Raw genomic sequence first — 17,233 nt, forward strand, 5'->3', positions numbered from 1 at the left:
ATAATTATAAAAACGGGGGGGAAACTATTATAAAAACAGGGGAAAATGGTATTGGGAAACTGCAATTTCCCATCTCCCATGTGGAATAAGGACTGAAACCTTGGAAAAGGGAGGATGAGGCTGTTCTGGTTCTCCTGGGGGGGTTATTTTGGATTTTTGGAAAATAAGCTCTTTTCCCTAATTGCTGCGTCCTCCTCCTAAATTCCTTCCTCCTTTTCCTGCTCAGGTGAGAACACTGGTGTTTCCTTTTCTCCAAAACTCTGGCAAGCTCCTGCCGCACAAATATCCAATATTTTTAGGGGAAAGGAGCCTTCCTCATCCTCGCCGCCCATCCAGGCCGAGTTTTGAGAAGTATCCTATGGGTGTGAGCCTCTGGAATCTGCTCCTCCTGCCAGAGGAGCCTCTGGAAGCAGCAAATGCTCCCACACCTGCCAAGTCACTCTCCCGTGGTGGGCTTGGGATGAGGTTTTGCTCTTTGGTAATTCCTTCTGCAGTGTTCATTCCGAGGAGTGGCAGAATGGAAGTGTTTGGGTTCCTTGCAGGATTTTTCTGCCAAAGTAACGTTTTTAGGTGGAATGTTCATTATTGGCATCCCTGATTTAGTTTCCCAGAGTTAAATATCTGTGTTTTTCACTGGGGGGAAATCCCTCATTTAATTCTGGCATTCCTTTTTTTTTGAAGTTTTGAGGATATTTAGGCCTGTCTGGGATCTTCTTTTCTGAGCTGGTCTAGTCCTGGATTTGCTGTTTGCATTCCCTTTAAAACTTTGGAATGAACTCATCTGTGCCTGTGGGAACCCTCAGAGCTCCAGGGATGGTTTTCAGAGGGGGTTTTCTGCAGCATCCAGGGGCAATTTTGTCACCCTGGAAGGTGAGGATGGATCCATGTATCCCAAAGCTCTGGATACAAACTCCAGATGCTCCAAGTGTGGTTTGCCAGGGGCACAGAATCCTGGAATGGTTTGGGTGGGAAGGGACCTGAAAGATCATGGAATTCCATGGGCAGAGACACCTTCCCCTATCCCAAGTTGCTCCAAGCCCTGTCCAACCTGGCCTTGGACACTTCCAGGGATGGGCAGCCATGGAATTCTCTGCGAATTCTCTTCCAGCTCCTCACCACCCTCCCAGGGAAGAATTCCTTCCCAATATCCCATCTATCCCTGCCCTCTGGCACTGGGAAGCCATTCCCTGAGTTCTGTCCCTCCATCCCTTGTCCCAAGTCCCTCTCCAGCTCTCCTGGAGTTCCTTGAGGCACTGGAAGGAGCTCTCAGTTTTCCCTGGATCCTTCTCTTCTCCAGGCTGGACATTCCCAGCTCTCCCAGCCTGGCTCCAGAGCAGAGGGACTCCAGCCCTTGGAGCATCTCCATGGTTTCCCATGGATCTACTCCAGCAACTCCACATCCTTCTGCTGTTGGACCCCAGAGCTGGATGCAGAATTCCAGCTGGAATCTCACCCAAGCAGGGCCGAGGAGCAGAATTCCCATTTTACTGCTTCCCACAGCTCCAGCAGGAAGGTGCGGATCAATATTTCTCCTGGAGGAGGAGAAGCTTTGGGAGAAGGGGAAACATGGGGAACATCCTGCTTTTCCAGCTCCCTCTCCCTCCGCCTGGCAGCCGAGATGACAGATTCCACACCAACTGTGCCGAGCCCTCGGATCCCGCGCCTGGGCACGAGTCACGCTATCGGAGTGATTTATATCCACGGAACATATGGCTCGGTTTCCGTGCGGATAACAAACGTTCCCTCCGTTTTCCCTCTGCTTTTCATCCCTGCTTATGTTCGGAGGAAGAATCCAGGCTTTTTTTGGTGCTTCACCCCTGGATTTGGGAGCGAAACCGGGAGTAGGGAAGCAGCACCAACTCTGACAAAATGCACGGATCCCGTAATTTTCCCCCTGCAAAGGATTGAGGGATTTTGCAGCTCTGCTCAGCGTGGGGTGGGGGGAAGGTTCTTTTCCCAAATGGGATTTGCTGTCTGGAGCGCCCGTCTTGGAGCTTGGAAGCACTCGATGTTTTCCAGCCTTATCTCCCAGTCCTAAAAATATCCCGGCGGCGCTGGCGGGAAGAGGGGGAGAGCTGCTTCCGTATTTTTCTCCCTATCAGAGCAGGGCCGGGAGGTTATCGGATATTTAGGAGGTGACCTCGAGAAGGTCATCTCATCTTACACCCTCTAATTGCTCTCATCATCCCGGGGAAGGTTTTTTTTTCAGGGATCAAATTCCACAGGGCGACGGCAACGGTTAAACGGAGTTGACGTCCTGGGAACAAGGATTCCTTGTTTTCATCCCGGGGGCTTGGCGTGACTCATCCCAAATCCTCATCCTTCCTCCTCCTCCTCCTGGATTCCCCCCTCGTCCCGATCCCAGAGGAATCAAATGACGGCAGGGCTGTGACAGGTGGCCTCGGAATCACCTGCTCGCCAGCAGCTGCCTGTTCCCGAGGACAAGGAAAAACCATTCCTTGGGATGTCCAAGGAATTTGACCCCCGGAGGAGCTGTGCCAATGTTTGCCGTGGCTCTGGCAAAGGAGGGAGGAGGGGGAGGAATATTTTTCTCTCTCTGGGTCAGATTCGCTGTTCGTAGTTCCCTGCTCTTTTCCCCGACCTCATTCCTCAGATATTTTGGAGTTGAAAAAGCACGGGTTGTGCTCTGATCCTCGCTTTCCTTTGTTTGGGGATGGGCTTAGTTGGGAAAACAACTTTTTCTGACTTTTTCTTCGTGCTGCTTTTCCCTTAGGTTTGTTGTGAATTATTCCCTGCTGTCTGCCATTATCAAATATTCTCTTTTTTCCTCCCAGGAATGTTTATCGTGGGAATTCTCGAGAAAGGCAGACTTGGAACTGGGAGCCATTCTGGGTTGCCACAGCTGGAATTTAAATTTAGGGATGTGTATTTAGACTTTAGTTTTCCAGTGTTAAATCCATAAAATATCGACCTCCCGTGCTCTGATGCTGCTTGAATTCCCTCTTACAAAGTGAATTTTTACTGTTTTGTTGGAATTCTTGTCCTTTTCCTGCTGCTTTCAGGCCTCTGTGACTTTGGGGATCTCACTTTTCCAGTCTTCATCCCCACTTGGGCTTTTCCTCCATCCAGGCTCCACCTTTTTAGTTTTGAATCCTTAAATTAAATCCTTTTCCTTTGGGATCGGGACGAATGGGAATTATTTATGGAAATGAGGTTTACCTTAAGGAGTTAAAAAAGTCAGAGTTCAAGGGAAGGGTGTTTTGGACATGTGGTGAGGAGGGCTGGGATTCAGCAGCTGCGACTGGAATTTTTCTCCCTCTCTGCCTCCCCTCAGCTGCTACTGCCCCAAAAAGCCAAACTTGGCATTTTTTTCCCCTTAAAAACTCCCATCCTTAGGGGAAACTCAGGAATATCAGCCACAGAATCATGGAATGGCTTGTGTGGGAAGGGAAAATCCCATCCAGTCCCCCTGGACACTTTCCCCCATCCCAAGTTACTCCAAACTGGCCTTGGATAATCCCAGGGATGGGACAGCCACAGCTTTTCTGAGAATTCCATTCCAGGGCCTCATCACCCTCCCAGGGAAGAATTCCTTCCCAATATCCCATCTTTCCCTGCCTTCTGGGCATATTCCCTGTGTCCCAGCACTTCAAGTGGAGTAAACTGGGAAAAAATTAGGAATAAACTGGGAATTTTTTAAAAAAACGGTTTAGCTGAGCTGGGGTGATTCCTGCTCACGAATTCTTCTCACAAGGCAGCAGTAAAACCACCCAGAATTTCGGGAAAATAAGGAAAAGTAACTTCCTTGCCAGTATTTTTATGGACTTTTCTGGCCAGGAGTTCTTGTGGTGTTTGATTTCCAGTCCCTGAATGTTCTCGTTTCCACAATCTCAGAATACAAAATGGAGACACCTGGGATTTCTTTCCTGCAGGAATTTTGGGAGCAGGGGGGAAACTTTCATCCCTCGATTTTGATACCTCCAGATTGCTGCAGGTTGTTGCTTGTTCCCAGGCTTTTGGCTCAGAGTTCAAAGCATTCCACTCAATATTCCCAATTCCAATCCGGCAAAGAGCTTATTCCTACTTATGACCCATTAATCATCTTTTCCTCCGAAGATTCTGATCGGAAAAGCAAAATAAGATTAATTTGTTATGGGGTTTTTTTGAAGTATTTGAGTCAGTTGAGTTGGCAAGTCCCACTCGGAGAATCTTCACTCTGATTTCTGGCAAGTTCAGGAATGAAAATTTGGGATTTGGGACACAAATTAGAGCTGATTTGGACCATCCTAAATGATCCATCCTCAAGGTGGGAATCATCTGCTCCAGCTTCACCCAACCCCCACCTCAGTCCCACCTCAGAGGTTGGAAAACCAGCTCTTCCCATTCCAAAATTGCCCTACAAACCCCAGGAATGTGGCTTCTCCAAGAGGACAAGTTGATGGAAGGTGTCCTCCTGGTTGGAAAGGCAGAATTTGGATCCATTGGTTTGGATTTGATTTGGATGGAAACCCACGAGAGCTTAGGGAATCACAAAAAATTACATGGATAATGGATCATAATGTTCTCCTGGGATAATGGATCTTCTGGGGGATCTTCAGTTCCTGGAGTTTCTTGTAAATTCAAACACTCTGAAGTTTTTTGAGAATGTTGCCTCAGCATCCTGGACATGTCACATGGGTATCCCACAACCCCCAACTCTTTTCCTGGGATCTCCACCTCCTCTTTCCCCCCCTCCCCATCCCAAATCCCATCCCATCCCATCCCATGGTGTCCTCCAGCTCCCCTCCCACCTTTCTGGGATGATAAATGACTCTTCCAACTCCATCTTGGTCCTGCTGCCTCTCCCACCCCTCAGCAAAAGAGAATTTCCATCCTCCTGTCCTCACTCGCCCTCTTCCCTTTAAATCCCAACTTTTCCAGGGCTGATATCCCCAGGCCCTTGACCTCTCCGAAGTTTAATAAGGCAAGAGGCTAAAAAAGTGATTAATTGGTGTAGGGAGAGATATCAGATCACAAAAGCCTCCGGATAAAATTCCGGAGCTCCTTTGAGAGGCTCGAGGTCATCCCGGCAAATTTGCTGCTTTCATGCAGATCCTCGATTCATCCCAGGCTGTTTGTGTTATCAGCTCTCCAGCAGCTTCCTAGATTCCCTTTTTTTTTCCTTGGAGTTTAAAGGAGATAACACACAGCCGATGCCAACGCTGTGAAGTTCGGATTGGGAGCGTCAGAAAGCAGCCGAGCGCACTCTGATAAGACTGGGGAAAAAAATCCATCCTTTCCTCTTTCTGAAGCTGCTCTTTAAAGCCTCCAGGGTTTTGGGGTTTTTTTGGGACTCTTATCCCTGTGTCCTCCAGGCCAAAAGGGATGGGACAGCGCCAAAGTCATGGATGCGAAGTGGGATGCTGGGAAGAAGGAGGGGTAGGAATGTTTTTCATGGCTTCGTTCCATTCTCCCCGGCAAAAATTCCTCCAAAAAAGGGGAAAATCACCCAGGGCAGAGCAGGGTGATCCTTCCCTGCTCCTGGGGATTTCCTAACCTTGGAATATCCCATTTAAAAGCTCTTGTCCTCCTTGAACTCGTCTAATTCTCCTTTGAACCTATTTATGGGATTTGGCCGCGTTGCCGAATTCCACAGCTTAATTAGGAGCTATGGAAAGTCATTTCCTGGAGTTGTCTTTTAAACTCTGGAGCAACCAACTAAAGGGGGGAAAAAAGTTGTGGAATCATTCCTTGCTCCTCTTCTCTGCGGTGCTTTTTAGGAATAATGGGAAAATTGGGTTTTCATGCGTCTGAAATAATCTGTGGTTGTTTTTAAGGCTTCTTTGGGAATTCTTTGGGAATTTGTGGAAATTCCCAGAGAAGCTGTGGTTGCCCAAGCCCTGGAAGTGTCCAAGGACAGGGCTTGGAGCGCCTTGGGATAGTAGAAGGTGTCCCTGCCCATGGAATGGGTTTGGAACAAGATGGTCCTGAAGGTTCCTTCCCACCCAAACCATTCCATGATTTGTGGGGGTCGATCTCATCCCAAATCTCAGGGATTTTGATTCCCTGTGGAAATGGGGGTGTTGCAGCAGGGGTGGGATTTGGGATTTCGTGGAACGTCACAATTTCAGAGCCTTTGGATGGTGCTCAATCCTACACTGGGGAACTTCAGATTCCCTCTCAGATCCCACATCCCAATTCCCTGGTGGAATCAGCTGATGGTGGCACATGGAAATGACCATTTTCCATGGATTACCTCACAGCTCGTCCATGATTAGCAAAGACTGAATCCCGTGAATTTCATTTGTAGCCACTCTCTGCTGCTTGAGGACCTTTGCCAAGGAGCCAAAGCTCGAGTGAGGCCTCTGCAATTCCCAGATCCATCGGAAAATCAATATTTAAAAGCCTTTTATCCAGATCTTTATTCCTCCAGAAAGGAGCTGGCAAGAGCCACAATTCCAAGCTGGCAGAGAAATCCGGGAGGTTCATCCCTATGCAAAAAACTCCTCCTCCGCGGTTTGGCTCCCAAAAGTGCTGAGGAAGAGCTTGGCCAGGCAAGCTTTCCCAGGGAGAGTTCCAAGCGCGTCCCAAGACGCGTTATCCCGGTTTAACCGGGGCCGGGAATCACTCCAGGGGTGTCATTTGGGGTGCAAATCATTCCTGAGTTGCAAATCCTGAGGTTGTATCTCTGGCAAATCAAAGGGGGAAGTCAAGCGCCGACGCCGTCAGATCCATCGGGTTGTGTTATCCCTACATTCCACCTCATCCGGAGCAGCTGGATGAGCAGGAATGTCCTGGATTTGGATCTCTGGTGGTCTGTAGATACCAGGACTTTTGGGTCCCTAATTATCCCTAAATTATCCCAAAATTATCTTCAGGGATAATCTTCTCCCTAAATTATCAATATTCCTGATTTTTAGCTGTTCAATTCCCTCTGGCCAATTAAATATCCAATGGTTTTCCAGTTATTGTCGTTAACGGCAAAGGGAATGGTTGGGATGGTGCAGGGTGGAACAAAAGGTCTTGAGATGCCTTCAGAGCATGGAAAAGGAGCTTCAAAGTTCTTGGAATGCTGTTGGAAAGGACCTGCTTGTGTCAGGGTTGGGAATCTGAAACTAAAAATGGGGAGATTCTGCTGGATATTGGGAAGGAATTTGGTTACGGTGACAGCTGGTGAGGGCTGGAATGGAATTCCCAGAGAAGCTGTGACTGGCCTATCCCTGGAAATGTCCAAGGCCAGGTTGGATCAGCCTGGGATAGGGGAAGGTGTCCCCACCCACATCCAGATGAGCTTTATGGTCCTTTCCAACCCAAACCATTCCGTGGTTCCATGAAACTCAACGATTCAATGAGGATCAGCTGGGAATCATCATTCCCAGGCTCCTTCCACCATTCCCATCTTTTCCCAGATGAGTCGCTTGGGACTTCCCAGCTCTCCCTCATTTCTTCCAGTCCCTGAATTTAGCCACAGAAGGATGTGAAGAAAAAGAATTCCAGGCTTCCATTTCTCCCAAGAATGCCTCTTTTGTTCCCTTTATTCCCAGAAGAAAAAAACCAAAGCTGGAAGGGACAACCTCGGGGGCAAAAGTTTCATCTTCCCTTTCACCTCTTTCCAAGGCCACTCTGGATTTGGATCCCAAAACATATTCCAGAGGCATTTTTTAGGCTGCCAGAGGGCAGGGAAAGATGGGCTATTAGGAAGGAATTCTTCCCTGGGAGGGTGGGGAGGCCCTGGAATGGAATTCCCAGAGAAGCTGTGGCTGCCCCAAGGGGATGGGGTAGCTCTAATTAGGGTGATTTTCCCCTCATTAACAACCCCCTCCCCTTCCCTTTTTAAGCACATCCACATCTCCATCCTTGGAGTTTCTCCCATGTCTGCATTCCCAGCACAGCCTCAGATCTTTTCCCATCCCAGCTCTGGCAGGAGCTGGATCAGCTCCCAGATTTCCGCCCAGTCCTTTATGGATTTATTTCGTGGCTCAGGGATCGATCTGGCGCCTATTCCCGGGGTCACTGCTGGAAAAAACTGCTGAGCAAGGCAGGGACAAAGCTCTTCATCACCATCAACACCCAGAGGAGGTTTTTTCTGTTGGATCAGCCTTTGGAGATGCTTTTCCTAAAGAAAAAAATGCTCCTCGTGTTGATGTTTCGGAGAAAGCAGCCACAATTTGTGGGATAAGAGGATTTTTTTGATTTTTCATGGTAAAAAGGTCATTAAAGCCTTGTGGGATCGTGGAAACATCAAAGGAGTTGGGTTGGGAGGGAATTTTAAAGGTCATCAAGTCCAACCTTCCACTGGACCAGGTCACTCCAATCCAATTTCAGTTGGGTTTTAAAGAGCTGGAATTTGTGTCATCGAGGTGAATTTGGCCTCAGAGCCACTTGGCCAGTTTGGGTCTTGGTGTCACCTCAGTGTCACTCCCGGAACTGGGGTTGACTCCATGAGCTGACCTGGATTAGGATGAATTTAAATTCCCAAGTGTTCCACGCCTAAAATGACTCAGAATTTATTGATTGCTGCAACTCAAGGGGAAAAACACCTGAGTGAGCGTTTTTTGGGATTGGAGAAAAATAGGATCAGATTTCCACATCAATTCCCAGGATCTCGGTCAGAAAGGAGCAGCTCCAAACAGAGACCTGAAGGGATGAAGTTGGAGGAGTTGTTTTAAATTCCTGAATTCTCCAAAAAGAGGGAAATTATGTCCAAGCTGGCTCAGCTTTACCCAGAGTTGAGGCTTTAGGTTATCAGAGGAACAGGGATGAGGGGGAAAGGTTTGGAATTAAAAATTGAGAGGTTAGATTGGGTTTTGGGAAGGAATTCCTCCCTGTGAGGGTGGTGAGGGACTGGGATGGAATTCCCAGAGAAGCTGTGGTTGCCCCATCCCTGGAAGTGTCCAAGGCCAGGCTTGGAGCACCCTGGGATGGGAGAAGGTGTCCCTGCCCAATGGAACTGGATAATCTTTATGGTCCCTTCCGAAAAATTCCAAGATTCCACGATTCTCCCGACCATCCCACAATATTCCTGCTGCTGTCTCCTCTTCACCGCCCTTGAACCTTCCCCTGACGTTGCCCAGGAGTCACATCCCTTCTCCATCAAAGCAGCGCCGCGTTAACACCCGGATCCGACAGCTCCTGCCTCCCGGAGCAGGATTTTTCCCTCTTTTTATTTAATTGGAAAGGAATGAGCAGCGACCAGGGCGGATAAACGACGGATTCGCTTTGATGGATTTTATTTTTTCCCGAGGTGGCTTCAGGGTTCGGTCTCTGCCTCATCAGCGCTTTCCCCGCTGCTGGAATTGTTGTGGATTCCTGTCAGGATGGAGCAGAGGGATTGGATTTCTCCCACTGTCCTGGAATAGCTGTTTCCAGTGGGGAATGCAGGATTGTTTTCCAGATTCTTACAAACTGCACAGCTCCTGGTGTTTATGTTGTTATGGATCACGGCCAGGAGCTGCTGGAGCATCTGGCTGAGGGATGCTCAGAGGTCCTGAGCTCTGGCTTTGCCTGAAATTGCCTCCTGTCCTCAGGGATTGATGAGAAACGGGATATGGCCTGGCTGTGTGGGGTCACATCCCAGAAATTCCCAGTGTTCCATGGGAAAGGGGGGAATTCTGCCCCTCAGCCCTGCTCAGGTGAGGCCCCACCTGGAATTCTGCTTCCAGCTCTGGGGTCCAACAGCAGAAGGATGTGGAGATGTTGGAGCAATTCCAGAGGAGGCCACGGAGATGCTCCAAGGGCTGGAGCTCCTCTGTTCTGGATCAGGCTGGGAGAGCTAGGAATGTCCAGCCTGGAGAAGAGAAGGATCCAGGGACGCACTTTTCCAGTGCCTCAAGGGGCTCCAGGAGAGCTGGAGAGGGACTTTGGACAAGGGATGGAGGGACAGGACACAGGGAATGGCTTCCCAGTGCCAGAGGGCAGGGAAAGATGGGATATTGGGAAGGAATTCTTGGCTATGAGGGTGGTGAGGGGCTGGGATGGAATTCCCAGAGAAGCTGTGGCTGCCCCATCCCTGGAAGTGTCCAAGGCCAAGCTGGAGCAACCTGGGATAGTGGAAGGTGTCCCTGTCCATGGCAGGGGTTGGAACAGGATGACCCTCAAAGGTTCCTTCCCACAGAGGAAAATTCCATGATTTTCCATTATAATCACCACTACTGTGGCATGGAGGATGGAAGACACCTGGAGTCAAGCTACCATGTAATTACCTTGGAATTCTGGGGAGAGAACACTCAATTTCCCAAAATCCCAGGGTGAAGAATGGATCCACAGCAATTCCACGGCTCAGCTTTTCCGGAGCAAACAGCAAAACCACCGGAGCTGTTTTCCTATTATCCATGGAATGGCTGAGGATCCACGCCTCACCCAGCCCTCATTCCATGTCTTTTTTTTCCATTTGACAACTCCCCAGCTGCGCCCTGAGCAGGTGACTCCTCCTCGGTGGGAAAAGCTGGAATATTTTTCCTTAACTCCATCCCACTCCTGGCTTTTCCAGCAGCTCCAGCTGCCGTAGGAAAAGCCTGCCCTGATTTTTTTTTCCCCACTGCATCCATCAGGAGCAGCTAGGAACGATTCCACCCTTCAGGTTAATGATGAGTTTCCCTAAAAATGGAATTGCTGGTGCAGAAAAATGCCCTGGCTCCCAAAGACTTTGATATTCCCTGGTTTATTGCTGACACTCAGGGATTCTGCCTCCATCAGCCTGGGTTTTCCGAGGTCTGGCGTAGAGGAATTGTGGGGTTTTTTCCAGAGGCTAAAATAATATTTTAAGCCAAATATTCCTCAGAAATGAATAATAAATACAATTAAGGGTGTAATAATTAAAGTAATAATGATGAGGTGGAGAAAAAATAATGGGGATAAATAAAATAAAGGGTGTAATAATTAAAGCAATGCTAATTAATTAATAATAAGTAAAATGACAGGCAGGGGTTGGAATGGATGAGCTTTAAAAGCTCCTTTTATCCCAAACCATTTAATAATTCCATTATTAATTTAAATTTTTATGAAGTTTTGGGGAGCTTTAATTCATTTTAAGCATGGAAATAAGATGGGAATTACCCTCTTCGGGGGATTGGGCCCTAGTGGAGGGATTTGGGTTCTTAGTCATGTTTGGTTCTGGGATCTCTTGGATATTTTGGTGAATCCAAAGGGATCACCTGGGAGTGGGAGATTTGGGGAGCAGAGCACCCCAAGCGCTGCAGAGTCGCTTCCAACATCTTCAAAACCTTGCCAGGAATTGGGAATTTGAACTTCTCCTCATGAAAACAAGGAATGGTGTAGCTTGGAAGGATTATCCCATTCCCTTCCCTGGACATGCCACATCCCCTCAATATCCTCGGAATCCCAAACCTTCCCTGGGCTGGGACAAACCAGGTGCCATTGGCCACCTTGGCCGGTTCTTTGGCCAATCCCATCGATGATCCAATTCTCCAAAGCTGGAAGTAGCTTCCAGTTGCAGTTCTGTGCTGGATTGGATCCGAGTTTGGCGGAATGAGACAATCCACGATTTGGGATCGACTCCCCTCTGACTGCTTTTAGTCCCTGTTCTGCTGGGAAAAGCTTAATTATGGATTTTCCTCTGTTTTCCAAGAGGAGTTGGACTAATTTTCATCCTTTAGGGGGGTTTGATCCATGCTGGGAACCCACAATCTAAAAATCCTATTCTTTTTGCAATCCAGGGGTTTAAATCCTGTTGGAAAATGAGCTGGGCCAGCTGAGGGCTGGCACCTGGGACCCTCCTCCAGGAATTTTTTTCGTGCAATTTTTTGGCATTTCTGAGGAGCCTCCAGGGATTCATTCCCAGGAAATAGTGTTGGGATGTGATCTGTCATTGTCTGACTCCCTGGATGTGTCAGTTTTAAGTGGCACCCTCCTTGATAAGCCTCACTTAGCTTTTTATTCCTCCCTTATCTATTTCTAGATGTTCCTTAAAAGCCTTGTGAATGCAGACGGGGATAAACCCCAAATAATTTCATTTAATTCCGTCGATTTTTTTGCATAAACCCACGCAAAAAAAGATGAGGAATTTGAATAAAGACGCAGATCCCGGAATGTCTCAGGTACGGTCTGGATTATCCAGAGGTGACAAGTACAATTGGAAAAATCAGTGGAATTCTCTGTTCCGTGGGATTACAGCTTCTTTTAATCCGCTTCGGAATTTCTAAGCTCCCTTTGCTGCTGGATGATCCCAAAAATCCCCTTTGTTCTGTTTCTGAGTGAGGCGGGGTTAGGGCAATCCCAGGAAGACATGGATTGGGGGAAAAGGATGGAGAGGAGCCCTGGGGAGAAGGAATTGGGGCGTTGGTGGATGAGAAGCTCCTCATGACCAATCTGTGTGCTCTGGTCCTGGAAATTCCCCATGTCCTGGGCTTGTCCCATGGTGTGAGCAGGAGGAAGAGGGGAATTCTGCCTCTCAGCCCCACTCTGGTGAGGCCTCACCTGGAATCCTGCATCCAGCTTTGGGGTCCAACAGCAGAAGGATGTGGAGATGTTGGAACAATTCCAGAGGAGGCCACAGAGATACTCCAAGGGCTGGAGCCTCTCTGCTCTGCATCAGGCTGGGAGAGCTGAGAATGCCCAGCCTGGAGAAGAGAAGGATCCAAGGAGAACTTAGAGCCTCTTCCAGTGCCTCAAGGGGCTCTAGGAGAGCTGGAGAGGGACTTGGGACAAGGGATGGAGGGACAGGACACAGGGAATGGCTTCCCACTACCAGAGGGCAGGGAAAGATGGGATATTGGCAAGAAATTCCTCCCTGTGAGGTTGGTGAGGGGCTGGGATGGAATTCCCAGAGAACTGTGGCTTCCCCATCCCGGGAAGTGTCCAAGGCCAGGCTGGACAGGGCTTGGAGCAAGCTGGGATAGTGGGAGGTGTCCCCGCCCATGGGACCATTCCACTCAATTCCATTCCATGATTCCATCCCATGGTTCCATCCCATTCCATTCCTTCCCGTGGATCCCAGGATGTGGCTGTTCCTGTTCCATCCTCACCACCTCCATCCCCATCACCACCAGGTTTCGTTGTCGGTGCCGCCTGTGGTTGTCACCCATCCGACGTGTGTTGGGGCCGGTGGTTTTGGGATGGTGCCGGAGGTGGGACCCACAGAGCCGACGCCTTTTCCCAATGTCGAAATCAGGACGGAGGGAAGGAGCTTCGGGATCTGTGCTGGGGAGCAGCGCAGCTCCAGCCGGGCTGGAGGAGGTCGAATCCATCATTTTGGAGTTTTTGTGGGAAATGCTGCCGGGTTTGGTGGTCTGGGCGGCAGCGCCGAGCTGCGGGGTGGTCGTGCAGAAGAAGTTCATCGCCAGGTTGGTGATTCCAGTCCATCCAGTCCTTTCCCATTCCGTCATGGAATATGCTTTGACTCAGTCTGGACCCTCAAGGGTTCAGCTGTGGAGGGCTCGGGGTGGACACCACGATTGTGGGGTGGACATTGGGGTGCTCCAACCCAGGCGTGTGTTTTTCAGACTTCCCAGATTTTCCCAGGGAGCTGAAAATCAAGGATTGGTTGGAAGCCCTTGGGAAATTCTATTTTGTGTAAATAATTCTGCGTGAGTCCTTGGGGGTGGAAGGAACAGTTGTGGAGTTGCTCTTCATCCCATGCTTGTGTCAAATCGTGGAATCATCGGAAGGTTGGGGTTGGGAGGGACCTTGGTTGAATTTTTCCTCTCATATTTGTTCTTTTCCAAGCTGGAATGGGTGGAAATCATTGAGTCTTGGACCCAGGAGACTCGATGGGGTAGGGAGAAGAGTTGTTGCTCTTCTCTATCCCATGCTTGTGTCAAATCATGGAATCATCATATGTTGGAATTGGGAGGGATTTTGGTTGAAGTTTCCCTCTCTCCTTGTTCTTGTTCAGGCTGGAATGGGTGGAAATCATCGAGTCTTGGACCTCGATGGAGGTGGAGGGAAGAGTTGTTGCTCTTCCCTGTCCCATGCTTGTGTCAAATCATGAAATCATCAGAAGGTTGGGGTTGGGAGGGACTTCGGTTGAATTTTCCCTCTCATGTTTGTCCTTTCCTGGGTTGGAAATCATCGAGTCTTGGACCTGGGAGACTCAATGGAGGTGAAGGGAAGAGTTGCTGCTCTTCTCTCTCCCATCCTCACGTCAAACCATGAATCATCAACTGGCTCGGGTGACCATCAGAGATCACTCGCTTGAATTTTCCCTCTTTTCCTTGTTCTCCCCCAGGCTGGAATGGGTGGAAATCATCGAGCCTCGGACCCGGGAGCGCATGTACGCCAACCTGATCACGGGGGAGTGCGTGTGGGACCCGCCGGCGGGCGTGCGGATCAAGCGCACCAATGAGAACCAGTGGTGGGAGCTCTTCGACCCCAACACCTCGCGCTTCTACTACTACAATGCCACCACGCAGAGGACGGTGTGGCACCGTCCCCAGAACTGCGACATCATCCCCCTGGCCAAGCTGCAGACGCTGAAGCAGAACACGGAGTCGCCGAGGGCTTCCACGGAAAACAGCCCCGGGAGGAGCAGCAATGTCAGCAGGGAGGGGAGCACCAGCTCGTCCCTGGAGCAGGAGCTGGAGGGCAACGAGAAGGTGCAGGAGCAGAGGTCGAGCCGGCAGTCCAGCCAGTATTCCGTGGTGAAGGAGGAGACGGAAAGGTAAAGGTGGGGTGGGTGGGGTAAAATTGGGAATTCCCAATCCCTGGTGGTGGGGAAGAGCAGAGCTCTCATCATCCTGCGGGTCTTGGGTGAAGATATTTTAGGGATGGTTCCTCAGCTGAACCTTCTGTGGGTCTCCACCCTGCAGGATCCTTCATAAAACAAGGAGAAAGAGGGAGAAACATCAGGTAAAGGTGTTTTTCCATCTTAGGGATGATTTAGATGTTCCCTGTGGAAAGGCTCCTTAAAGGAATAAATCTTGGCCCATGAGATTCATTTTTAGGATTGGGAATTCGGGTTTGGAATGTGGTTTTAAATGGTTTCCCTGGATAAGATCTCCCTATGGAGTTGGGATGATTCATGCCACAGCCACAGCTTGTCCCACAGGTCTGGGGAGCTCCTGGCAGGGATCATTTCCCTCAGGAAGGAGAAGGGAGTCAGTGCTCAGTTCCCTAGGTCCATGGACAACATTTGGAGACATTTGTTGCTGCTCTGTTGTTGTTTCATTTTATATAGATTGAAAGCTGCAAATCCCAAAATCATGGAATGGTTTGGGTTGGAAGAGACCTTAAAATCCATCCTGTTCCACCCAGGGACACCTCCCACTACCCCAGGTTGCTCCAACCTGACTTTGAGCAATTCCAGGGATGGAGCACCACAGCTTTTCTGGGCAACCCGAGGCAGGTCATTAATTAATGGATTTGTCTTCTCTTAATTGGTGCCTTTGACCACGTTAAGGACCCAGCCAGGGGCAGAATTCCTGTTCCCAAGTCCTGCTCCCGACACCTGGCACACAGAAACTGCGGCGGGATGGGAACAGGAATTCCCAGCTCAGCAGGTGCTTTCATGTGGGACATCGGAGGCAGCCTCAGCTCCGCCTTCCCGAGGTGCTGGAAGAGGCTCTGATGGAATCTCAGAGCATGGGATTGGGGTGTCTTTGTGGGGCAGTGGGGATTTGGGGAGGGAGATGAGTTTGGGGTCGTTCACTGCAGGCAGACGTGAAGTCACAGAGCCATGGAATCATGGAATGGTGTGGGTTGGAAGGGACCTGAAAGATCATGGAATTCCAACCCCTGCCATGGGCAGGGACACCTTCCCCTACATATCCCAGGCTGCTCCAAGCCTTGTCCAACCTGGCCTTGGACAATCCCAGGGGCAGCCACAGCTTCTTCAAACAGACAGGTTTAATCCCTGGAAATTTGCTGGAAGAGAAGAGGAATTCAGCCTTGGTTTGGGTTTGTGTCCTTGAATCTCCAGGAATTCCCAGTCTTGGCCTTTCCAGGGCTTCGGATTGAGGGGATCCCGGGTCTTGGAGCTTTAAAAATTAAATTTTTTTTTTTTTTTTAAATCGGATGCCACTAGAGGGAGCAGAAATTCCTGCTCTCTGGAATTTCCACCTGCATCCCTGGAGATGACAGGGATGAGTCCCATCGGCTCAGCAGCATCCCACTCTTGATCCTCATATCCTGGCTGGAAAAAATCACATTCCCTCATTTTCCTCATACCTGGAAGTGTCCAAGGCCAGGTTGGATGGGGCTTGGAGCAAATTGGGATAGTGGGAAGTGTCCCTGCCCATGGCAGGGGCTGGAATTCCATGATCTTTAAGGTCCCTTCCAACCCAAGCCGTTCCATGATTCCATGAGTGTTTTCCCAGATCTTGGTTGCATTTCTCATGGAAAATCGTCAGCCAGGAAGGAGCTCCAGAGGTTTCCTGGTGGAACCTCCTTCTCCAAGTTTCATCCCATGAAAGTCTTGCTTAAAGATTTCTGGATAAGCTCAGCTCATCTGGTTGGAAAAGGGAATTCGGGAGAAGTGGGCGACTCTCATTGCACTGATTTAATTGGAATTCACACACGGAGCTTCCCTAAAATTATAGAATTTAGGAACCAGAGCATCTCCAGGTTTGGGATGCTGGAGGCTGCTCCCAGTCTGTTCCTCACATCCATGGGGATGTTCCATCCCACCCGTGTGGGTCAGGGATGCTCCAGCCCTGGGAATCTGCAGGGAATTCGCTGTTGCCAAGTGCCTGGATCCCTCCGGAATCGCCTCACGCTTCCGCGGCAAGATGGGATTTGTTCCAATTAGCAGCCGGACCTGGATCAGGAATCAACTCTGGGATCTCAACAGCAGCTTTGTCCTGGTGGTCAGCAGAGGCAGAGCCTTCCCATCGGGATTTTCCACCTTTCCCTGGAATTTGCCACGCTTGTCTCAAAATGGTAGTTTTTCTTCGGATCGTGACTTGACAGCCGTGAAATCTCAGAGCGGGAACGTCAATTGGATTTTCTGTCAGGTCACTGGGATTTTCCACGCTGTCGGGAAGTGTCTGTGGTTATTGGTCCATGCAGGGCTTGAAATCCTTGGAGAAGGTGACAGGCAGGGAGAGAGAAGACTTTTCCATGGAAAACTCGGCTCTGCCGCTGCTGTCTCAATGAGGAATTTCAAGTGGAAGCTTGAAGGACAAGGAAGTGGATCTTGGACCATCAGGAGAGATTTCCTTGGACCAAAATGCTGGAATCTTGGAAAATGAGGGGTCCTTACCCAAATCCCATCTGCTGGGAAATTGTGCCCAAGATATTCCTCAGGATTCCCACTTTTTTTTTGCACTTTAGGATTCCAGAGATGCCGGGCTATCAGAAAAGATAAAATGCAGCATTTAAATCTTCCTGGATTAAGTGT

General features: G+C 49.5%; 1 protein-coding gene across 1 annotated transcript in view; it reads left to right on the forward strand.

Moving 5' to 3' along the window:
- Positions 1–17,233, forward strand: part of LOC146442588 (rho GTPase-activating protein 39-like) — a 100,190-nt gene that overhangs the window by 47,309 nt on the left and 35,648 nt on the right. The window contains exon 2 of the mRNA XM_085053739.1: positions 14,126–14,557. Coding sequence (XP_084909865.1) covers positions 14,126–14,557 — 432 coding nt within the window. The remainder of the gene's footprint in view (positions 1–14,125; positions 14,558–17,233) is intronic.

Source organism: Lichenostomus cassidix, chromosome 2 (genome assembly GCF_008360975.1).
Source record: "Lichenostomus cassidix isolate B80296 chromosome 2, HeHo_3.0, whole genome shotgun sequence".
In the NCBI taxonomy this organism is placed as follows: Eukaryota; Metazoa; Chordata; class Aves; order Passeriformes; family Meliphagidae; genus Lichenostomus; species Lichenostomus cassidix.